This window comes from Berghia stephanieae, chromosome 2 (genome assembly GCF_034508935.2).
Source record: "Berghia stephanieae isolate SIO BIC M18660-M18661 chromosome 2, UCSD_Bste_1.3, whole genome shotgun sequence".
Classification (NCBI taxonomy): domain Eukaryota; kingdom Metazoa; phylum Mollusca; class Gastropoda; order Nudibranchia; family Aeolidiidae; genus Berghia; species Berghia stephanieae.
In genome coordinates this window covers 61501623-61516777 of record NC_088361.1, presented here as the reverse complement: position 1 = coordinate 61516777, position 15155 = coordinate 61501623, and the positions used below count along the sequence as shown (strand labels likewise).

Sequence of the window (15155 nt, the reverse complement as noted above, 5' to 3'; positions counted from 1 at the left end):
TTTTTATATGCGTTCAGTAACTCAGAGGGAAAGATTCTGTGTTTATTCAAATGGATATATATTAAATTGTGCAATTATCAAGGTAAGGCATGTTTTATATTTTAATACTTATTTTTCTTCTTTTATTCAATTTTTTTCTCTTTTTCTTTTTTTTTTTTTTAATTTTTGTGTTTGTTTTACTAATGTGATTTATCAAAAGGGACCTTATCAAAAACAGAGCTTAAACTACAAAAAATATTTGCTATTTGAAAAATGAAAAAAAAAAACATTTTCTCTTATTATTATATAAAAAATCGGTCTCAAAAATATTGTGAAAAGAAAACAAATTCCGACCAAGATAGCGCGAGTGCACTAACACTAACACAGCGACTCGCTCGTACCTTACGCTGAGCCCTAAACGAAATCGCGACACGGTGTGCTGAGCTGGCCTGGGTCGGGTCACTTAGCCCACAACCTATGACTTTGCGCTGAACAACATTTTTTGTTGATTTCTTGGACAAGGACTTTAGCGCGTACACATATCACAGCTTAGTTCAAATTTAACAAACCGGTCTTGTGGATGGTTGGTTGTATGATAAAAAAGTGGAAGGAAAAGGTTAAGGATAAAGGAAAATTAAGCCTTGTCGAGTCCAAATATTTTATTACATTGCGACTATGTGGTCTAGTGGTATGACACTCGCATTCGGATCGGAAGGTCCTGGGTTCGAGCCTCGCTCGCGCGCATAGTTGAGTCCTTGGAAAAGGCTCTTTACTCACATTTTCTCACCGTATTCGGGTGTAAAATGAGTACCTGTCTGTTAACAGCGTTGTCTTTGTCCGAACATTGGTAATATCGTCCAACAGGCGTCATGTCCGTCCTAAACGTTAAGTGTTACTGTTTGCCAGGGACCCCTTGTAAAATGCTTTGAGCACGTTAAGTGGATACTGCGCAATATAAAAGCTCAATTATTTTTTAAATAATTATTTATCGTTTATCGCAAAATGGATATTATTAATCGCTGGTTTTTCTCTTGATAGGAAGTTCAGTATGTTACGATAGATCTGTCCAATCATTGATCGGGTTTAAAGAAGCCTGAAAAATAAAATGTCGCAGGTTTGAATTGGTCATCGGGCCATGATGAAATTCCAAGTCTTAAAACACGTAGATATTATAACACCCTTTTTGTAGTCTCGGATAGGAATAAACGAGTCGAGCTAAAAATGCAGTAATGATCGCTAGTAGAGCTTTTATATAGCGCAATAACCACTTAATGTGCTCAAAGCGCTTTATAAAGGGTTCCTGACCAACAGCAGCATGTAACACGTAGAACGAGACATGATGCCTATTAGGAAGTAATACGTTTTTTCCTGACGGTCAGGTACTCATTTTACATATGAATACGGTGGGAGAATGTGAGTAAAGAGCATTTTCCAAGGACTCAACTATGCGCCGAACGAGGCTCGAACTCAGAACCTTCTGATCCGAAAGCGAGTGTCATAATACTAGACCACATAGCCGCACGTGGTAACGTGACGTAACCATGTTATTGCCTCAACCAATTAAAATCGAAGGTCAAGTTAAGCAGTCATAATTTATCGAAAAATTAATAACTTCTGACCTTCACCTTTTAAATTGATTTTCCGTTCACTGCACCGAACGGTAGTTGTATTGAACTATTGACTTCTGACCTTCACCATATATTTAAAATAATTTTCCATGCTCCGCACAGAACTGAACGTGTATTGAGTTGGGTCACCATAACTTTTAAAATAAAAACAAAGGGGGATAATACGTAACAATGTTTTTTTTTGTTTTTGTTTTGTTTTTTGTTTGTTTGTTGCTTTAGGTCTCTTCCAACACAATTGAGTTTATATGAGAGACCGCTGAAACAAAAAAAAAACAAGCAATCTAACAAACATAGTACAAATGTAAATCAAAATCATAACCTAAAGATATCATAAGCTAAATTATAAATAACCAAGAACAAACAGGCAGAAGATTTACAGAAAAAAAAATATCCCTTGTCAAAAATACAATCACAAACCAAAGAAGCAGGATAGGCTAGTAAAGAAACGACATCACTATCGGATCGTACACCCATGCGAACATCATAAGTATACGATTCAAGGGTGATGCTCCCATCCAACCACCCGCTACGTAACAATGTGAATTTTTGTTTGTGATTTGCTTTAAAACTACAATCTAGACTATTTCTAATTTCGACTTACTTGAAAATTGTATTTAATATTTTAAAATCTTTACCACTTTAACGATGATTTATAGGAAAATGTACAGCTGGAGTATATTATAACACATTTTTAAAAACAATATTGAATATTTATAATAGGAAATGGAATATATGGGATGTTATAATACAGTTTTTGACCATTTATTGAATATTTCGTAACCTCGGAGATAGCCCTCCCAAGGTCAGACCCACCCCTCGGTCCAAAAATCCAATAAAAGTCAAAAACTGTAGCCAATATAATTGATTCTAGAGCCTCTTGTTAAAAAAAATAAATTAAAAGGATAATGCTTTTTTAGTGTAAATATTGTATCATTTAGAAACAGATCAAATATTGCGTGTTACCACTCTTGCATAAACCAATGTGAACTTACATCCAATAAGCATAATCAAAATGGAGAAAATCTTTTCTGAATTCGTGTTGGGTGACACATTGCCAAAGCCTACACTAGTCAGACTGGAGAACGTGAAGTACAGTGCCGTCACATATTTAGACTTTATAGAAGGCCCGCTGTGTATGTCCGTATGGTTGTAATATTGGTGTGTCTGCTTGGCAAGTTCGTCCAACCATCCTATCCGAGGAGTCCGATCCATAGCCAGATTCCGTTCCATGTTTCCAATGGCGTACCAGATGCAGGCGAGCCAATGGGCGATAAGAGCGAAGGTCGCCATTAGAAGGAGCAACACAGCTGCACCGTATTCCGAATACCGATCGAGTTTCCTGGCGACTCTTACAAGTCGTAGTAATCGTGCTGTTTTCAGAAGCCCGATCAGAGTGGTGGTCTGGAGTGGAGAAGATAAAGAGAATTGAATGAGTTTGACGTTTCGGTTTGTATTTAAGGTAGAAATGATCAGTAATATTTTATGACTGCACACACACACACACACACATACAAACACACACATACATACAAACACGCAAACGTGTAAAAAAGAGTGATAGCAATGCCATATTTAAAGACACATTTTTAGTATTAGTGAGGTCCCAGGTTTGAGAGGTTTTTTTTTTTCTTGTTTTTTTTTTTTTTTTTTTTTTTGGGGGGGGGGGGGGGGGGTTCAAGATGAAAGCCATTTAAGTCGATCGATATTTGATACCAAGTTTTTAAATACGTGTCTTTCCAGGGGATGGCTGTTAACTGGCAAAACAAAATCTGAAGTATTAATAAATCATTGGTGGGGTGGGGGGGGGGGGGGGGGGGTGTTCATGGGCATCATTTGCAGTCTTGAAATGACACTAAACAATTTCAAAGTATTTCTGTTGAGAAATGATATTATTGCAGCAGAAAAGGTTCCTAGTATTGATGACAAGAAATCAACAATTCTAGCCGAAATACAAACAGAGAAGTATTCGAGTATGTGGTTTATGGTAGTATATTTTTATTGTGACCCATCGTCTCAAAACGGTATTATGTCGGAACGTACTAACCGAAAGAGATTTATTCTAGAGCAAACAAATATGAAATTTGAAGCTTATTTCTCTTCGTTATGGTGGCATATAATTACAATTTATTGAGTTGTAAAAAAAATTCCAAGGTCCTATTTCTCATCATTTTATGTCTGTTTCTGCGGGTTCCCATCTATCCCGTCCAAATACCGTTTTGAGACTGTTACACGAGACTATTTCGTAATCGGAGTCATTGATTATACAAGAAAATAAATAAAATAAAACTCCCTTTATTCATCCCATAGGGGAAATTTTTCTCTTGGGTCTCTTCCAAGGGAAGACTGCGATAACCCAGGCGTCACCCATTGTGCAGCGCCGCAAATTGAACTAGGGCGAGGTGACTTGCTCAAGGCCACACAGCGAAGCGGCGGGTGGTCGAACTTGGTGCCTTTTCAGGTATGAAGCACAGACCGTACCGCTGAGCCACGCTGATCCATTATATTTCCAAAAAAATTCAGTCTGCTTATAGGCAACATCATTCGACGGAAACCGCACTTGTTAGGGTTGTTAATGATCTCCTCTCTGTTATAGACAATGGTTCATGTTCTTTGCTGAATTTGCTTGACCTATCATCTGCTTTTGATACTATTGATCACAATCTTCTTCTCAAACGTCTTGAAATTACTTATGGCGTGTCTGGTGCAGCGCTTGATTGGTTTAGGTCATATTTGTTTAATCGAAAACAGATTATTGCGGTGGATATAGATCTGATGAAATCTTTCTTGATTGTGAGGTTCCCCAGGGTTCAGTACTTGGACCCGTTCTTTTTGTTCTGTATGTTGGCCCTCTGTCTAAAATCATCAGAAGTTTCGGTCTGTCTTACCATCAATACGCTGATGATACGCAATTGTACTGCATTTCCAATACGAGAAATTTACAAGCCGTATCAGCCAATAGTAAAAATTGTATCCAAAGTGTTAAGAAATGGATGAATTAGAACAGACTGAAACTGAATGATGATAAGACGGAGGTGCTGTATGTTGGGAACAGGAAGTGGAAAAGTGAAACAGATTTGAAGTTGAGGGATGCCTCCATTCAAATTGTTGACAAAGTGAAAAACCTTGGCACATTCTTAGACTGTGGACTGTCGATGGAGCATCAGGTTAATAATTTGGTTAGATCTCTCTTTTTCCAACTAAAAAAGATTGCTTCCATTAGACGGTTCATATCTGAGGATGTGACCAAGCACCTGGTTGTGTCCCTCGTACTATCGAAATTGGATTATTGTAATGCTCTGTTGTTTGGCGTTTCGCAATACAATCTGAAACGTCTTCAGATTGTCCAAAACAGCGCTGCCAGAAGCGTAGGTGCGACTCTGCCGGACCTCTACTTCATGACCTGCATTGGCTGTCTGTTGGGAAAAGGATTAAATTCAAAGCTTGTGTTTTAGTGTATCGTTGTCTTGAAGGTACTGCCCCTTCCTATCTTTCGGAACTAATTGAAAGATATTCAAAACCCTGCCCCTTAATGTTCGGCCGGGGATTCCACAAAACTAGTTGTCCCTCGAATTCGGAAAAATGCTGGAATGAGATCCTTTTCTCATTTCGGACCCTCTATTTGGAACGCCTTACTGCAGAGCATTCGTGAAAAAGAATCTTTGTCTATTTTTAAACATTCGCTTAAAACATATCTGTTTCGATTTTAGTAGATGGTATGAGAGGCAAGATAGGTTTGGTTTGGTTTGTGTTGTGTGTGTGTGCGTGTGTGTAAATGATTATGATTCAGCCAAAGTAATTTGTAATTTAAGCGCTTAGAGTCTGGTGTCTCGGAGTTATAGCGCTATATAAGTTTTCAGCATTATTATTATTATTATTATCATTAATACTGCTTTCCACACCAGTTCTATTATATTTGTGACTGACCGTCGCAAAACGGTACTATATCGGGATGAATCGTTCACCGACAAGTGAATTTAGAGATAAAAATATGAGAATTAGGAGCTTAGCGTTGGTCTGGCAAGCCAAGAAATAGTATTTATAACGAAGAGAAATACATCCAACGTGTCATCGTTGAGGCCATGCGTCCATTTCCCCTCAAATAATTAAATATAATAAAATAGAATAATTGAGCTTTTATATAGCGCAATATCCACTAAATGTGCTCAAAGAGCTTTACAAGGGGTCCCTGGTCAACAGCAACATGTAGGACGGGGCATGTTAGACGATAATACAATTTTTCGGACAAAGACAACGCTGTAAACGGCCAGGTACTCATTTTACACCTGAGTACGATGAGAGAATGTGAGTAACGAGTCTTTAAAGAGTAAACTATGCGCCGAGCGAGACTCGAACCCAGGACCTTCCGATCCGAAAGCGAGTGTCATACCACTAGACCACATAGCCGCACCTAGTTTATCCGGATATATTACCACTTTGGAAGGTTTGGTCACATTTATAATGAAGGAAGATTTTAAAAAATGAAAGACAATCAACCAGACAGTTTTAAATTATCTCACAAATAAAATGAAATGTATTTTCTACTTTAACCATTTATTTTAAATATAATTTCTATGAATTTTCAGTGAAAAGAAAATCTCTTTGAGCGCGTATAATTACAGGCCTGTGGATGCTTTCATTTTAGCTGTTACTTTTGATTAAAGGTTTCACTCGGGTTTTGTTTTTGTTGTTTTATAATAAATAAAATACATTATATTCTTTCGAATTCTTCCAAGTAAGCTTTATAAATGGTATATTGTTACAATTTTTGTAATTCTGTCACCGCACTTACCTCATCCGTCTCTGACCCAAATAGAAGGAGATCAAAGGGGATGGCAGCGACCACGTCGATAAGGAACCAGCCTTTGAAATAATGCACGGCGATTTTCCCAGGATGGCTAACAACCTCGTCATTCTTATTTACATAGGTCGTCCGAAAATTGATGAAAATGTCGATGATGAACATGATATCAACAATAAGGTCGATGATAGTGAGGGGCTCGGAGTACCGCTCTTGGATGGTGGAGCGAGTCTTCTGCTTCTTCTCTTCACTGAGTAGGAAAGCAGCGGCGTAGGGTGTGAAGATGGCTGTGTAGATGACGAGGAGGAGAATGATCCAATCCCAGACGGCCTTGAAAGGTGAGTAGTGGAGTAAGGTGAACTTGTGGATCCGTTGGGATTGGAGCTTGTATTCAGGAAGGACTTCCGCTCCTAAAGACAATACCTGAAATCGGGGAGAGAAACAAATAATTTATTTTTCGCTTCAGTTGAGATTTTATAAGCATATCTGACTGAAATGCCAGAATCAACGAACACATCCGCTCGGAATGCATATAACATTGGATACCCCTCCCTCCCCCCCCCCCCCCCCCCCCCCCCCCCCCCCCCCCCCCCCCCCCCCCCCCCCCCCCCCCCCCACACACACTCACACATAGACAAAAGAGTATTTTAAAAAGTGGAGTTCTTTGTTGACGTTTAAAACATCCCCTTCTCCTTTAAAATCAAAAGGAAAGAAACAATGAAATGGAACGCTACGATATCTTGAGAGTGTTTATCAGATTCCAAAGTTAGTATCGTTCACGGTATCTGGTACAGTCGAATATTTTTGGGGGGCACTCTAAGCATCCAGCAGTTATTATATGGCTAACTGTATTTGTTAGATATGCCAGGAACTGCTTTTAGTTAGATTACAGTCCGATCAAAAGAGTAGCAAGCAATTGTTATTGTCCGCCTAAATTTACATTATAACACAGGATACACTCTGTCCTTATACTTTGGGCATTGAATGACAGTTTTTACGATTTACAATGTAAAGAAGCATTGACGGAGGGGCTCATATTCTGTAACTAACATAAATTGAATCTTTTTCTCTTGAAAGAGTAAACAAATTATCCAAATCTCACATTGTGGTCGACTGTTTGTTGTTAGAATCATCATTATATGATTAACATTTCATTTTCATAACAGGAAAAATGAACTGGAATGGTTGTTCAACGCATTCAACCTGTAAATGGTCCAAAGCACCTGTACAATATTATGCTTAATCGATCAAATTGTTGTTTGCATAATGGACAGCACGTATGCTGTGCTATGATAAAACAATCTTATTTTCTTTTTCATTTTGGCCAGAAAACATTTTGTTTCAAATATCGATCGATTTTATGAAACCCGAGACCTCTTTAAGGAAATATTAGAATCGTTCATTTCTAAGCAAATTACATGGTACAACAACATAAAAAGATATTTTAAAAAAGATATTGATGAAGCGAAATTAGATACAAACATGAGTGCGTATAGACTAATTACGAACCAGGAATCGTGTTGAATGGCGTATTATCAATGCGTTTTTATTTGCTTTGAATATTGACATCTGCCAATGTCTGGATAGTCTAAATAGCATCTTTACAAAGTTCTCCAATGAGAAAAGAAGGAAAAAGGTAGAGAATACGACTGAGAAAAGAATAATAAAGGACGCGGTATAATAATATGATTCAAGAATGTGTAGGGGCGAACGGTACATGATAGATAAGTAATAGAGATGCTGAGGGAAACATAAGGGCCAAGGAAAAGGGAGCCGCTACGAAAACAACGACGACGACGACCATGACGATGGTGAATGTGATGAGCATGATAATGATGAGCATGATGATGATGATGATGATGATGATGATGATGATGATGATGATAATGATGATGATGATGATGATGATGTCGACAACGGCGAAGACGACATAGACGATAATGCTAGTAGTGAAGAAGTTGGGAGGAGGGGGGTTGATAAGGTTGTTGTGATGATGAAGAAACATGGTGCTGGTGGGGTGGTTGGAATACGAGGAAGATGAGCATGAATTATAAGGACAATGACTGAGAAAATGGAAATGAATAAGCGAGAGAAGTGGAAAGAATGAGTATATATTAATCCAAGAAAATCAGATTTTTCTCTCCAATACAATATGAACCAATTAAGCCTCCTTTCCATGAATCCGTCATGCCAAAACACTTACAACGATCATCGTGACAAGTGCCAGAAGCCCTTTGGAAGGAGTTCAATAATCGATAGGACGACCGATTAAATAAATCTATTTAAACAGTTTCAGCGTAAACCCGATATTTGTATCTCTCTTAAAATATGTTATCGGTTGGTTCTAAATTTCTTTTTATCAACCTAGATAGTTTGATATTGATATTTAACATCGGTATTGATGTAAATATTCCTTTACTGATATATATATATATATATATATATATATATATATATATATATATATATATATATATATATATATATATATATATATATATATAAATAAATAAATTTTAACCATTTCCCTACTGATATATTTGATACCCTATTTAACGACATATAAAATCGATTAAAACATTTTCAATGTGAATAATAATAATAATAATAATAATGATAATAATAATAATAATAATAATAATAATAATAATAATAATAATAATAATAATAATAATAATAATAATAATAATAATAATAATAAATAATAATAATAATAAATAATAATAATAATAATGATGATGATAATAATAATAATAATAATAATAATAATAATAATAATAATAATAATAATAATAATAATAATAATAATAATAATAATAATAATAATAATAATAATACTCTTATTATTGAGCGCACGGTATACTCAACCATGAGTGTCTTGGTGCTTTACATCAGAACAAAACAATATAGAAAGTACATGACATCAAAAAAGAAATGTTTTCAAGCATTTATTGAACACAGGCAATGATTTGGACAGCTGGATGGTCTGTGGAATGGTGTTCCATGCAGACGGACCAAAATGAGAAAAGGACCTTGTTCGCGCTTTTGTACGAATGCGTGGGATAGCCAAACGGGTGGTGTCATTGGAGGAACGCAAAGGTCGAGTTGTCGAGTATTTCTTTGGAAGTTCTGTGAGGTAGGGAGGGGCAATGTTTTCCAGACAACGATAAACTAGGACACGCGCTGTGAATTTGACCCTTTTCTCAACAGCCAGCCAGTATAATCTTCGAAGGAGAGGTGCGGCAGACTCAAATCTCCGCCTTCGAAAGACCAATCTGGCAGCATTATTTTGGACCGCCAGCAGCCGCCTGAGCTTATTTTCCGAGACCCCAAACAACAAAGCATTACAGTAATCATCGTTGAAAATAAAAAAGAAACAGCAAATTTCTTGGTAACATCCTCAGAAAGGAACTGTCGAATATTATATCCAATTTTCTTCAACTGACACATAAATGATTGGATCATTGTCTTCATTTGGTGGTCCATCGGCGACAGTAGTTCTGAATCTAAGAAAGCTCCAAGAATTTTGACCTTGTCAACAACATCTATTGACACCTTGAATCCGATACAAATGTCTATCTATTTGAAATACGCTGTCGGCTCCAATGGGTTCCAAGTTATAAATAAACACATTTAGACATTTCGGTGTAAATATTTCACACCGATATTTATCGATATAACAACCATACTCTACCCTGTCCTCACTAGACTGATATTATATTTAATACCTTTTTCTTAAAAGTGATGAGTTATATATTATAATCATCCCAAAACCAATGATGGATGGCACCCATGTTATACATACGCCATAATGATCAGTAGACTGTAACAAAACCATGTTAACATCACATGATAACTATAATGATCGGCGGGTTAACTCACTCAACCCTAACACCGACTTCATCCGTTGCTTTGTTTACTTTCACTCCATTATTACATTTTTTTCTGAGACAAATTATTGCCTATTTTCAAAGCTGTTTTCAATTTTTACATGTTAATGGTAATTGAATAAAGATATCTATATATATGCTCATTTTTAATTTTTAAAAATTCCAATTTTGAAAAGTAGCGAAATTCTCTAGGATTGAGTGAGTTAATGGGTGATGAGAGTTTTTTTTTTTTTTTTTGTTTTTTTTTTTTTAAAGTAAGCAATCATCGATCTCGGTAAGCATATCAGAGAGTTATCCCCGGAACTAAGGTGATATTTGAAGATTTTAAAAACATGTGGATTTGAGGCTTTTGTTATTATTATTATTATTATTATTATTATTATTATTATTATTATTATTATTATTATTATTATTATTATTATTATTATTATTATTATTATTATTATTATCATTATTATTACTGTTATTATTTGTTTGTTTGTGTTAAGGGTTTTACGGCGCTTTCGGCACATTTTTGTTTTGTTTGTTGCTTTAGGTCTCTTCCAACACAATTGAGTTTATATGAGAGACCGCTGAAACAAAAAAAAAAACAAGCAATCTAACAAAAATAGTACAAATGTAAATCAAAATCATAACCTAAAGATATCATAAGCTAAATTATAAATAACCAAGAACAAACAGGCAGAAGATTTACAGAAAAAAAATATCCCCTGTCAAAAATACAATCACAAACCAAAGAAGCAGGATAGGCTAGTAAAGAGAAGAAACGACATCACTATCGGATCGTACACCCATGCGAACATCATAGGTATATGATTCAAGGGTGATGCTCCCATCCAACCACCCGCTTTCGGCACATTTAGGTCATATCAGCGCCAGTAAAAAAGAAGAAAATGGAATAATTTAAAAAAATCTAGAATTACAATAAAAAGACCAAAGAAAAAGTAAGACAAATGGACTCTCATCACAGTCAAGAAAGAGATAAGATATTAATAGATAATGTTGACACAAAGGTGGAAAAAAAATAACTCTCGTATATTCAGCCAACCAAATTCAGGTTTGAGTTTTTGTGCATTGGAAATTAAGTTTCAAATGTTCTTTTCTGTTAAAACTCAAGTCCTTGCATTATAATGGGTAAAGCATGAATAATAAAGCTAAAAGGTTAAGTAGCTTAGGATGAGTAAGATACATAGAGCGCATCAAACCAATTAATTGCATGAATATCTGTTTATAATAAAAAAAATATTAAAAACTACGAAAGAAGTCAAGTGTAATAACAAGATTGTCAAATTGCAGTAACGTGACTAATTACAAAAGGGGCGTGTTGTGATTAAAAAAAAAGTAAAGTATCTAAAACTTAGAAAGCAGTAAATAAGAACATCGTGGTTAAGAAGAAATCATTGATGGAACGAGCAAAATTGCTTCTAGATAACACGATTTGCTTTGTGAAGACAATTAATGACATCGTCAACCAACTTTTATGGGATTTATATTTTTCATTGTAGCTGAGATTCACTTTCACGGGCCTTTTGAAATTTTAATCTTTATTCTTGGTTTCCTGGATTAACATGTGGTTTGATTTGACAACTGAAAGAGAAAATAACTTTTTATAAAAGAGAAATACACATTATTTCAGGGCAAATCTCCATGGATCAATCAACAGTCAAGACAGCAGGATAATTTTCTCTCATTCCAAAATTTGAGTGACACCCCCCCCCCCCCCCCCCCCACGATGGAAATCGACTCAATACATTCCTTAAACCCCATTCCAGTCATGTTATTTCTTTGATGTCATCTTCCTAGTATTTCACGGACCCAACCATTTCCATTTATTTCATTACTTCTGCATTGTCTTCTTAATACTGCTGAATCTCTAATTAAAAAAAAATAAAATCTTACGCTTTTTTGGAGCGCAATAGCCATTGAATGTGCTCAAAGCGCTTTACAAAGGGTCCCTGGTCAACAGCAATACACGTAGAAAGAGACAATGCGCCTATCAGGCAATATTACAATTTTTTCCAGAGACAACGTTATTAACGGCCAGGTACTCATTTTACATGAGAGAATGTTAGTAAAGAGCCTTTTCCAAGAACTCAACTCAATTAACTATGCACCGCTTAGAGCGAGGCTCGAACCCAGGACTGAAATACCACATCGTCGCACATGGCCGAAATGAAACATTTTCTATATATTAATTCAAAACAACATCATTTCCGTTTTAAATAAATTCATCCAAGGGTAACTTGTACACAAATAAATTTCTTATAATAAATTAACATCTTTATTTCAAGGAAAGAATTGTTTGCATAGATAGGACAGAACAAAAATAAAACTGTCGGTGCCAGCATCAGGGAAACTATCTTCGTTTTCTGATATTGCATTGATTTTAAAGATTGTTTATGCTTTACTCTCTATGTTTATTGTTTCGTGAGTATGGCTCTACTGTAGGATAAAATCATTTCATTGAGTTATAGATTTACGATTAGTGGTTGTAGATAACTTGGGCTTGGGAACGTTATCTGTAGTCCCCATGAGTGCATTTATAACTGATTTATAGGAATAGAACGATATTATTTTATCCTTCCTCAACCAAAACAAAGTCGAATATTATATTAAATAATTCAATCAATTCTCTTTTTTTTAAAAATCAGAAATAAAACTTATTAAAGTGATGCACTGTGTACGAAAATACTTGACGCACGTCATTGATATGAATCACCACGGTTTGAATGACGTAACGGTAACCAACGCTTGCGTTGGCCATAAAGTATTATGACGTAAGCGTATTTTTTATAGAAAACAGTCCGTCAAAACTTTGTGTAGCTCCAGATCTGATTACAACGGGAATATATGACTATTTAAACTGTCTGTACTGAAACTACATTAACCTAAATATTCTGAAATAGAATCTTAGCGAGTTAAATGGGATTCGAACCCCTGTTTTTTTTCGATGCAGAGACGAATGACTGGGCTTGTTTTAACATGTACTTCCATTACAACAACGAGCCCGTAATAATTTGGGTTACCAGGCCTGCAACTCACGACTCCTTGGACTTAGAGGTGTTTTTCAGTTAACCTTTTTTTTAAGCAGAAAGGCATGTAAAACACATGGTTTTGAGGTTTTGGTTACACTCTTCGAAGAGTTTGGAATCCAAAGCAAGAAGGATTTGACGTCCCGACTACTGTTCCCTATCGACTACCCAAAGGATACTGAAAGCATTTGTGACCCTTCGTCTCGAAACGGTATTATGTCGGGATCAATTGGACCCCGAAAAGTGACTTTAGAATTAAATGGATAGGCAATACCAATTTTTGAGCTTTTGCATTTTAAGAAATTGTCTTCATTCTCTAACAAAACAAGTCGAAACAAACCCCAAGTTTCATGTTTTTGTCAATAAATTCAATTTTTTTTCACCTAAGGCATCCCGACATAATACCGTTTAGAGACGGTGGGTCACATTTTTATCCAGATCTTATCACGCATTAGAAACCGGGATTAATTCCATATTTAAAGCAGCCTTATCTAAGTGCTTCTGTACTAAGCCAGGTGAATGACCTCATCGGTTTTGAATGGAATGTATCATGGTGATGACAGGTTGTATCCAGGAAGTGTACGAAAAAAGGAAAGGATTGAAACCAAGCTTATATGGATGCTCGACAACTAGGACGTCCTCTGAAAAAAAAAATCAATTGAAATTTTGACCTGAACAATCGTCCTTCAAATATCAATCGATTAAAATGACCCCTATCTTGCCAAAAACACTCTAACCTGGGACTTCCTTGAATATTTCCTTTAAGCCTCTGGTTTAAGATTTTTTGACAAGATCAGGGTTAATTTAATCGATCGATATTTGAAGAACGAGGTTCTGGTCAAATTGTTTTAATGTTTTTTTTTTTGTTTTTTTTTTTTTTCAGAGCACGACAGAACTGGCTAAGGTAATTAATATGGATCGATATTGTTAACGACTGGATTATCAACCTCCACATCACTAATACCTATTTACAACAAAGACGACTCAATCAAATAATAATAATAATAATAATAATAATAATAATAATAATAATAATAATAATAATAATAATAATAATAATAATAATAATAATAATAATAATAATAATAATAATAATAATAATAATGTAGAGAGAATGAAATCCTGGCGGGAATATAAGGGAACATTTGTGAAGATTCCGCCTCGTCTATATCCGATCTGTGCTATCTTTATTCGATTTCTAAGCCAGCTAATCTGAAAGGTTGATGTTCTAAAAATAAAAAATAAAAAACCTAGCCGAAAAAAAGGAAGTTCGCATTATCATCATGAGGATGCATAAAATCATTTTTGTGATCATTTTTCTTCTTCTTTTGTTGTTGTAATTTACTATAATCTTATGTAATATATATACTATATATATAGTATATAGTAATATGTATATATATATATATATATATATATATATATATATATATATATATATATATATATATATATGTTGTCACAAAACGCTTGTTGCCCGTGCTAGGTGAGCAATGATGCTTGTTTCCTGTTATGTTACCTTTGCGTGTCCGGTTATTTCGCCTTAAGTATTCAGTGTTGTTTTTTTGTTTGTTGTCTTTTGTTGGAAAAACATCGTTGATGAATATTAAATAGTCACCTTAATGACATTAGGATAGAGTGGCGCCGTTATGGGAGATAGAGAGATAGCGTGGCAGGGAAACTAGTCCCGTGACTATTAAGTAAAAAAGTTTTCTTTAGTCCCGTAACTATTGTATAAGAAAGTTTTCTTAAGAGTTCCGGAAACCGGGTAGTTCGTTATCGGACTTTGGTGGAAACCTGACACTTTTGAGAATTGACTAAATAATAG

The 15155-nt window shown here is 35.4% G+C and overlaps 1 protein-coding gene across 5 annotated transcripts in view; it reads right to left on the bottom strand.

The window, feature by feature from the left end:
• The window catches only part of LOC144965280 (voltage-gated inwardly rectifying potassium channel KCNH6-like), a 302154-nt gene that overhangs the window by 41343 nt on the left and 245656 nt on the right, over positions 1–15155 (bottom strand). For all 5 annotated transcript variants that reach the window (XM_078900455.1, XM_078900454.1, XM_078900456.1 and 2 more), the window contains 2 exons: positions 6397–6828; positions 2600–3008 (listed from right to left, as the gene is read on the bottom strand). In XM_078900455.1, the coding sequence (XP_078756581.1) occupies positions 2600–3008; positions 6397–6828 (841 nt within the window). The remainder of the gene's footprint in view (positions 1–2599; positions 3009–6396; positions 6829–15155) is intronic.